The 11,398-nt window shown below is 28.9% G+C and overlaps 1 protein-coding gene across 5 annotated transcripts in view; it reads left to right on the top strand.

Annotated features, from left to right (window-relative positions):
* Positions 1–11,398, top strand: part of LOC135217257 (phosphorylase b kinase gamma catalytic chain, skeletal muscle/heart isoform-like) — a 294,050-nt gene that overhangs the window by 202,455 nt on the left and 80,197 nt on the right. For all 5 annotated transcript variants that reach the window (XM_064252989.1, XM_064252991.1, XM_064252987.1 and 2 more), the window contains 2 exons: positions 5,997–6,026; positions 10,637–10,743. In XM_064252989.1, the coding sequence (XP_064109059.1) occupies positions 5,997–6,026; positions 10,637–10,743 (137 nt within the window). The remainder of the gene's footprint in view (positions 1–5,996; positions 6,027–10,636; positions 10,744–11,398) is intronic.

Below are 11,398 nucleotides of genomic sequence, written 5' to 3'. Positions count from 1 at the left end.
AATGTGAGCAATTTCATGTAGAATACAACAAAAAAACAACCCCTGTTTGTAGCTTTTATCAGTTTTGAAATATTTTCATATAAATAACGATAACTGGCAAAATTTCAACCTTTGGTCAAATTTGACTCGAGAAAAATGGTCGAAAAACGCAATTGTAAGCTAAAACTCTTACATTCTAGTAATATTCAATCATATACCTTTATTTTGCAACAAATTGGAAGTCTCTAGCACAATATTTCGATTTATGGTGAATTTTTGAAAAAAAAACTTTTTCCTTACATCCGCACAGTAACTCTTCCGAAAAAATCAGAAACTTTTTCATCCGATTGTCGTAATGTTTGCACAGTTTTATATTAGCCATTACATAAAGTTTTATATATGAAAATGTGCACAATTTCATGTAGAATACAACAAAAAACAACCCATAGTTGTAGCTTTTATCACTTTTGAAATATTTTCATATAAATAACGATGTGCCAAAATTTCAACCTTCGGTCAATTTTGACTCAACCAAAATGGTCGAAAACACAATTGTATGCTAAAGCTCTTACATTCTAGTAATATTCAATCATTTACCTTCATTTTGCAACAGCTTGGAAGTCTCTAGCACAATATTTCGATTTATGGTGAATTTTTGAAAAAACTTTTCCCTTACGTCTGCGCGGTAACTGCCAGAAAAATCACAAATTCTTTCGTCCGATTATCGTAATGTTTGCACCGTTTTATATTAGCCGTTACATAAAGTTTTATGTATGAAAATGTGCACAATTTCATGTAGAATACAACCAAAAAACCCATAGTTGTAGCTTTTATCAGTTTTGAAATATTTTCATATAAATAACGATGTGCCAAAATTTCAACTTCGGTCAACTTTGACTCCACCGAAATGGTCGAAAAGCGCAATTGTAAGCAAAACTCTTATATTCTAGTAATATTCAATCATTTACCTTCATTTTGCAACAGCTTGGAAGTCTCTAGCACAATATTTCGATTTATGGTGAATTTTTGTAAAAAAAAAACTTTCCTTACATCCGCACCGTAACTCTGCTGAAAAATCAGTAATTCTTTTGTCAGATTGTCGTAATGTTTGCACCGTTTTATATTAGCCATGACATAAAGTTTTATATACGAAAATGTGTGCAATTTCATGTAGAATACAAGAAAAATAACCCATGGTTGTAGCTTTTATCAGTTTTGGAATGTTTTTATATAAATAACAATGAGTGCCAAGATTTCAACCTTCGGTCAATTTGACTCGACCGAAATGGTCTAAAAAACGCAATTGTGAGCTAAAATCTTACATTCTAGTAATATTCAATCATTACCTTTATTTTGCAACAAATTGGAAGTCTCTAGCACAATATTTCGATTTATGGTGAATTTATGAAAAAAAAACTTTTCCTTACATCTGGGCGGTAACTTTTCTGAAAAAATCAGACTTTTTTTTTTGTCTGATTGTGGTAATGTTTGCACCGTTTTATTTTAGCCGATACATGAAGTTTTATATATGAAAATGTGTGCAATTTCATGTAGAATACATCAAAAACAACCCATGGTTGTAGCTTTTATCAGTTTTGAAATATTTTCATATAAATCACGTTAAGTGCCAAAATTTCAACCTTCAGTCAAATTTGACTCGACCGAAATGGTCGAAAACTGCAATTGTAAGCTACAACACTTTCAGTCATGTAATATTCAATCAAATACCCTCATTTTGCAACAAACAGGAAGTCTCTAGCACAATATTTTGATTTATGGTGAATTTTTGAAAACTACTTTTTTTTACATCCGCACGTTACGAATTCATGCATCATATTGTGATAAAATTTCCACTGTGTTGCTTTGATCGTTTTACAATTTGTTATATACGAAAATTATTGCAATTTAGTGTAAAATACAACGATAAAATAACTGTTTTACTCAGAGCACGATTTGTTACAATTATATATGACATTTTTTTCGCGCTGTCATATATTCCAATATTTATATATGATAAGGATATTTTTTCATTTCTGATGGTTGCATACTAAACTTCAGGCAATGACAAAAAAAAGGAGCCAAAAATGAACTCTTAATCTTGAAAACTAAGCGTGCTGTGATAAAAAAAAAAAAAAATTTCTGCTTCGGAGCTCACTCCCGAATGCCGCTGGCATACAGGGTACACTTTCGGAAATACCGGCTCGGCGTTTAAGTGTTAATAAACACATTATACATATGTGTACCATAAAAATCACTCATCTCATTGAAGAGAGAGAGAGAGAGAGAGAGAGAGAGCAAGCACTCCTTCCCCTCCTGTCACATTACTTGATATATTTAACAGCTGTTGGACCTCAGCTTGGACCTGGAGTTTGAAAGAAAGATGTGTGAAGACTGGGATTTCCTTCATACTTACATAATTTTTTAAATTTATAAACTAAAATCTTACTAATTCACTGTAGTATTGTCTTTAATGAATTGATTGCTCTTTACATTAATATTAATGTTTAAAAATTAGTAAATCATTTATTTATCAAACCAAAAACATACATCTCTGTAAGAGAGAGAGAGAGAGAGAGAATTATCATCTTTATTATGTGATATCATTTAATCTTATTAAACTTACTAATACAGTATTGATCAATAATAATATTTTAAAATTAGTAAATCATTTTTGTATCATCAAAATGTATTTAGGCTTGAAAATAACATCAAAATACACTAATTAGTAATTATGTATCGTCAGAAAACCCCGCAAATAGATGAATTCCCTGCAAATAATGGGTAGATATGGTCCAGAGAGAAATGCATGAATCCAGAGAATGTGAATACGGGACCCCACTGTGTATATATATATATATATATATATATATATATATATATATATATATATATATATGTTTTATAAAATATATATATATATATATATATATATATATATATATATGTTTTATAAATATATATATATATATATATATATATATATATATATATATATATATATATATTATATATATATATATCATATATATATATATATATATCTACATACATATATATATATATATATATATATATATATATATATATATATCTACATACATATATATATATATATATATATATATATATATATATATATATATATATATATGTTTATATTATAGTATATACATACATACAGGTAGCCCTAGTTATTGGCTGGGTTCTGTTCTAACGGAGTGACGATATTGAAAAATTGCTGCTAAACAAAAAGCGGCCATTTTCGTTGTTTATGGGCGCCAGTTACTGAAGATCGCCTCCTTTGTTAGGTATGTATCAGGGTCAAAAATCACGATTTTCCTCACTAGACAAGCCCCATGAAACCAGATCACTGATAACCAAGGCTGACAATAACCTGGGACTCCCTGTATAAATACGTATAGTGTGCACATGTCACTATATAAATTTGGGGACTTGACTCATATGTATTATCTATTTCCTTCTGGGAAAATGAACCCATATATATTTGTAAGTACATTTGTACATCTCTTTGGACAGAAGTAGATAGTTTAGTAAGGAGATGGTTTTATTGTGCATAAATGGATTAAATTTTTTGTTTATCCTAATTTGAAGTAAGCAGGCACATTACTGATTACATTTGACATTTCATTGAGGAGATTGTTGCTATTCAAAGTGTATTTTCATCATGCATGAGTGTTAGTAATGGCATTTCTTCCAAAAGCCTTTTTTTAATAATACTAATTAACAATGTTGTGTTTATTTAAGTAGTTTGTGCATTTATTCCAGTGCACCATCATGGAAAAAAGTTTTGATAACCTTTTCAGACTCTTTCAGATAGGCACTTGAGTGCATATAGCAAGAGGTAAGTGCTAAAAACTGGTGTTCAGGATATTCAAATTTTTCTTATATATTTCTATGCAATTCTTTCCATCTTGACAGTTAAAACAATACGCTTCCAGATTTAATTAACTAATGTACAGCATTACCAAATTTTTCTTGAGATTTTTTGACATATTGGAAGTCATTAGTATTAATCAATCAAATAATTGCCAACTTTTAGTAATATAGCATTTTAGAAAAGATGTATTAATCAAGGTTATTGCTTTGTAAATGAGTTGGACAGCTTTAAGTTCAATATTTTAATGAAATCAAACATTGGAATAAAAATTAAGTTTAGTTTTATTAGAAGAAAATAAATCAAACAAAAACATCTTTCAGTTTTCTTCTGAAGATTAAAAAAGAAACCCACAAAATCACTTTGTAACTTGTTTACTTCTAAGTATTTACATGTGGAGTAAAATTAAATGTAAATACTTAGAAGTAAACAAGTTACAAAGTGATTTTGTGGGTTTCTTTTTCAAGAAAATAAATGTTTACAAATTCTCTCTCTCTCTCTCTCTCTCTCTCTCTCTCTCTCTCTCTCTCTCTCTCTCTCTCTCTCTCTCTCTCTCTCTCTCTCTCTCTCTCTCTCTCTCTTTTGTTACCTGGATACGCTTTAAACCATCTCAACACATACAACATTATGGATGGGAGGATTGTCCATTGCCACAAATTTACTTTGCTGCTTTGAGCATATTGCCCCCACTGATAAAACCAAAATTCTCTGGTATGTTACATACTTGGGGCTGTTTAACTGTTCATTGATTTTAATTAGTTTCCCTGGACTGCTATCAGCCATACATCCTCAAAGGGCAGAAGATATTTAGCTGCTGTTGGATGTTTTCAGAATTTAGAAAGGACATCAACACAGTATTAGCCATTAGAAAGCTTTGTATGGTACATTCATGGAGGATTATTCACAAATATAAATTTTTTATGGGTAAACTACATTAAGTGCATACAAAAGTCTTAAACAATATTTTCACAATCCTTCTTTACTGACAGTTTTATAGTTCAGTGATTACCTAGTATGTTATGTACATTATCCAATCTGCAAGTAGTCTTTCAGCATTTGTAAAACTGATTTCAAGATATGAAATATTATTTTATCAAGATATGAAATATTATTTTATTTGATAGAATTATAAATTGATATAGATATACTGTAAGTTACTTTAGTTAATACCAATAAAGCAAGTACTTGAAGTTTACAAGTATGATATGTTCATATTTAAATGATTAAACTAATGATCTGCTCTACTATAAGTTACTGTAATTACATCACAGCAATAATTGACATGCTTTAAAAGTTTCAAAGCACCTGGGATGCAGAATCTAATTTTCACATGCTTGCCTGACTTGACTGCTGGAATTAGGTATTTCATTTTCTGTTTCTGTCTGTTATGCTTTGACTTTTTACTTTATGAAATTACCTGTTCATCTTTTTATAGTAAATATAATAAAGTTGCTTTGTATTTGTAGAACACTAGCAATGAAAAGTGTTATGCTTATTGGAAGAGAGGGTCTTCTCATTGCAAAATATTACACACTTTCAAAATTCCCCATCCCCTGAATAATGCTGAAAAACAAATCCAACCCTATTTTGATAGTGCTCCTCCATTAGCTTTGGTTGTTGCAGGAACATGACATATTATGGGCCTCTAATAATCAGCTATGGATTGTTATAGCAAATCATTTGTCTGTTCTGTTTCTCTTTCCCATTATATTCACCAATAGAAAAAATATCTTGTGCAATCTTACATTCAGAAACATTGGCTTTAAGCAAGTTATCAGTTGATGATTAAAAGGTAAAGGTGTGTGTTTGTCTGTTAACAGTCTTATCTATGACAGATTGGAGTTGGATTTTCCCACCCATGTGGTTGTAAATTAGATTTTAGTTTTAAGTATATGAGAAAGAAAATAACTAAATAATATTTTAAACCAAAATTGTTTTATCCTGCATTTGACTGTTCATCATTTTAATGCAGTGTTCTTTTTGAAATGTTTTGTGCGTACAAGTTCCTGTTATATGAACTTTTCCTTGTGCTGATTTTAGAGTTACACTTGGCATATGATTGGTAACAAAAATAGTATTTATTATTCTTGACAAACTTTGTATATCATATTTTTCTTTTCAGATGGGCCTGTGGTGTAATCATGTATACACTGTAAGTTTTTGTAATTTGTTACCATTGCAATATTTCTTGCTTGCTTAATAGTAATGGTTCTTTGGTAAAATATCTATAAAGATACTATACTTACACTCAGTGTTTTATATATATATATATATATATATATATATATATATATATATATATATATATACACACACACACACACACACACCACACACACACATGTACGTATGTACCTGTATAAAAAGATAAAGGTGGGTGACAGCCAGTAGGACACATCAGCGTGAAGGTGGACCATGTAAACACTGTAAATTCATTATAATTCTTTATTTCTGCCATTAAGTGAAACTGAAACTAGTTTTTGGTTAATGATCCCTCTGTTCGCTATGTTATGGCACCATAACTTTATTATCGGCATCTTATGGCGCTGATAACTGAAACTTAACCCATTATGGTGCCATAAATTGCCAATTTTATGGTGCTAGACAAGCGCCTAAAACTGGTATATATATGTTTATATATATATATATATATATACTATATATATATATATATATATATATATATATATATATATATATATATATATAATATATATATATATATATATATATATATCTATATATATATATCTATATATATATATATATATATATATATATATATATATATATATATATATATATATATATATATATATATATATATATATATATATATATATATATATCTATATATATATATATATATATATATATATATATATATATATATATATATATATATATATATATATATATATATATATAAACACACACACTATGATTATTCAAATGAGCATAAACAACATTTTCAAGATGACGAGTGATGCTGGAACCAAAATTTGTTAACCCTCTTACGCCGATTGGACGTATTAAACGTCGAGTCAAAAATGTCTCCCGTATGCCGATTGGACGTATCATACGTCGGCTCAAAAAAAAGTTTTTTTTAAAAATTCGCGGAAAAATACTTATTATAGGCCTACCAGCCGTAAAACTTTTGTATCACGCGCCTTGGGGGACTGCTGGGAGTTCACGGATCAAGGCGGTTGTTTTGTTTACAATCGCTACGCAGGCGCGCAAGCGCGAATTTTCTTTCTTATCGCACTAAAAAGTATCAGTGACACATCTCGGAAATTATTTCGTCACTTTGACATAATTATTGCACCATTTTAAAATATCCTTTACATGAACGTATTATATATTAAAATGTGCGCAAATTTCATGCACAATACAACTAAAAATACTCATGATTGTAGCCTTTATCAGTTTTGAAATATTTTCATATAAATAACGATAAGTGCAAAAATTTCAACCTTCGGTCAACTTTGACTCTACAGAAATGGTCGAGAAACGCAATTGTAAGCTAAAAAACTCTTACATTATAGTAATATTCAATCATTTGCCTTCATTTTTCAACAAATTGGATGTCTCTAGCCAATAATATTTCGATTTATTAATTTGGTGAATTTATGAAAAAAACTTTTTCCTTACGTTCGTGCGATAACTCTTCCGATAAAAATTTTTTCGTGCGATTGTCCTCCATGTTTGCAACCCTTTTAAATTTGCCGTTACATAAGTTTTATATATGGAAATGTGCGCAATTTCATGCACAATACAACAAAAAAACAACCCATGGTTGTAGCTTTTATCAGTTTTGAAATACTTTCATATAAATAAACGTTAAGTGCAAAAATTTCAACTTTCGATCAACTTTGACTCTACCGAATGGTCGAAAAAACGCAATTTTAAGCTAAAAATCTTATATTCTAGTAATATTCAATCATTTACCTTCATTTTGCAACGACTTGGAAGTCTCTAGCACAATATTTCGATTTATGGTGAATTTATGAAAAAAAAAAAACATTACGTTCGCGCGGAAGGGGGGTAACTTCCGAAAAATCAAGAGAATTTTTTTGTGCGATTGTCGAAATGTTTGCACCATTTAAAATTAGCTGTTACATAAAGTTTTTATATATGAAAATGTGCGTAATTTCATGTAGAATACAACTAAAAATGATTGAAGGTTGTAGCTTTTCTCTTTTTTCGAAATATTTGCATATAAATCACGATAATAGAAAAAAAACCAGGTTCGGTCAAATTTGACTCTACCGAAATAGTTGAAAAACGCAATTGTAAGCTAAAACTCTTACGGCCTAGTAATATTCTGTCATTTTTCTTCATTTTGAAACAAATTTGAAGTCTCTAAAACATATTGTGATTTATGGTGAATTTTTGAAAAATATATTTCCTTCACTCCGCGCGCCGATTCGCGGCCGCAAGTCTCCGAAATACGTACATGGCATTATCCTAATATTTGCTCCTTTTCATATTAGCCTTTTTATAGAGTTTCATATATCAAAATGTGTGCAAATTCATGAAGAATACAATAAAAAATAATTGAAGGTTGTAGCTTTTCCATCTTCGAAATATGTCCATATAAAAAAATATATATATTACAATTTCGACATTCGGTCAAATTTAACTCGTCCGAAATGATCGAAATCTGCAATTCTAATCTAAAACTCTTACAGTATCGTAATATTCAATCATTTGTCTTAATTTTGAAACAAATTGGAAGTCTCTAGAACATTATTTAGAATTACGGTGAATTTTGAAAATAACATTTTTTTACGTCCGCTCGTTACGAATTCGTACATCATTTTGTGATAATATTTTTCCGGTGTTGCTTTTATTGTTTTACAATGTATTATATATCAAAATAATTGAAATTTAGTGTACAATACAACGCAAAAAAAAGTAACTGGTTAGCTTTGACCGTTTTCTGCACAGCGTGATTTGAATACAATTATGTATGAATTTTTTTTTTTTTTTTTTTTTCGCTACCATATATCGCATTATTTACATATGATAATGATATTATTTTTCATTTCTGATGGTTGCATTCTAAACTTCAGGCAATGACAAAAAAAGGAGCCAAAAATGAACTCTTAATCTTCAAAAGTACGCGCGCTGTAATTTTTTGAAAAATTATTTTTTCCACTTCCGCGCTCACTCCAAACCAGGCCCGGCATACGGGAGACGTTTTGATTTTTAGGGCTCCGGCGTAAGAGGGTTAATGAAAAATGTTCCTTTACATGCAGCCCCTTTAAAGCTGTGTGTGTCATTCTTGACTGAATATTTGATGTTTGGTCTGTCATTTTCCTCCGACTGTACAAAAAAGTTATTACATATACTGAAAAGTACTTTCAAGGTTTACTGAGGGCCTGTGGGAGCCATAAGGGTAACTCCTTTGAGAATAAGCAGTAGCTAGCAATAACTTATAAAAATTTATATACGTATATATATTATATATATGTATGTATATATATATATATATATATATATATATATATATATAATATATATATTGTATATATGTATATATGTATATATATATATATAATATATATATATATATATATATATATATATATTTATAATATCTATATCTATAGATATATATGATATATATATATATATAATATATATATATATATATATATATATAAATATATATAATCTGATATATATATATATATATATATATATATATATATATATATATATATATATATATCTATATATATCTATAGATATAGATATATATAGTAGATATCTATATATATATATTATAGGATAGAAATATATTATATATACATATATAGTATATATATATATATAATATATATATATATATAGATATATATATATATACCATATATATATATAATATATAGATATATATATATATATATATTATATATATGTATATACTATATATATATAATAGTATATATATATATGAGTATATATATAGATACATCATATAATTTATATATATATATATATATACTAACATAAATATGATATATATAGGCTATTCTAAAGTATATAATTTTTGGTTATAAGTTATTGCTAGCTACTGCTTATTCTCAAAGGAGTTACCCTTATGGTCCCACAGGCCTCAGTAAACCTTGAAGTACTTTTTCAGTATATGTAATAACTTTTTTTGTACAGTCGGAGGAAAATGACAGACTAAACATCAAATATTCAGTCAAGAATGACACACACAGCTTTAAAGGGGCTGCATGTAAAGGAACATTTTCATTAACAAATTTTGGTTCCGGCATCACTCGTCATCTTGAAAATGTTGTTTATGCTCATTTGAATAATCATAGTTTAATGTTTATTCTTATTATACATTAGTTTAAAGAATCTGCAAAGTTGCATTTCTTGACTCATAGTGCTTGCCTATGACTTGCTTTTAAAATGACAGGCAAAACTTAAGGAAGGTAATTTTAAAGTAGTTGTACAGCAGAGTTGGAAACTGAAACAAATGATAAATCAACTACAAAAAGCTAATCAGTTTAGAGTCATTAGTACGTACCACTCAAGTTACACAGTAAACAAAAGATTGCTGCTTACTACACTAAATTCTTTGGGTAAGTCAGTAAACCCTGGGGTATTCTGTGTGATTGACTGCCGTAATAATCAAATATATAGGAGCATTTCCAAAACTTGTACATATATTTCTTGACACAAAATATTTGAATTATGAATGGTTATTATCGATGGTAAGTTTACATATTATTTATTTTTCAGGTTAGTTGGATGCCCCCCTTTTTGGCATAGGAAACAAATGATCATGATAAGAAATATCATGGAGGGAAAATATAGTTTTCAGTCTCCTGAATGGGATGATATCACAGGTAGGACATTTATATTATATGTAACCATGCTGAATGCTATAGAAATCGGTTATGCCTTTGAATTTTTATATTTGTGCAATACATAATACATATTGGTAGAATATCCTGTGAGCATATGTTGAACCATTGCAATATATTTGAAAATCTCTCAGGACCATTGCTGTGGTTTTTTTTTAAGTATTTTCAGCACATATTTTAGCTTTGGCTTACCAATAAATGCTCTGTTGACTACACTAGTAACTACCTAATCCTGCTTATATTTGTTATGGCTACCAACTATTTCATGTTTAGTTGGGGAAGTGAATTACTACAATGAGAATAGTTTCATTTGTGTTTACAATCATTATTAGTAAAGGTGAAAAATTATTAAGGTCCCAAACTATTATCATGTGGCATTGCATGCAAGGCAAGGAAGGCCTAGACCTAATAAGTACACTATCAACAACTCATTGGAGTCAGTCTTTTGAGAAACTATGATTTAGGTCAAAAATATACCTTTTATCACTTAATTTTATAAGTTTTTGTGTAAGAGCCTTATGTATAATTATAATCTAGTTAAAGCAACACTAAACTCAAATAAGCAAACAGAATTTAATATGTATCATTCTTTGTCATTAGTTTAGGTATGTGATCTGACTTTATCTAGCACTTCCCA

The sequence above is a fragment of the Macrobrachium nipponense genome, chromosome 7 (genome assembly GCF_015104395.2).
Source record: "Macrobrachium nipponense isolate FS-2020 chromosome 7, ASM1510439v2, whole genome shotgun sequence".
Taxonomy (NCBI): Eukaryota; Metazoa; Arthropoda; class Malacostraca; order Decapoda; family Palaemonidae; genus Macrobrachium; species Macrobrachium nipponense.
Note: the sequence above shows the minus strand (reverse complement) of the source record. Positions and strands in the feature narration are given on the sequence as shown.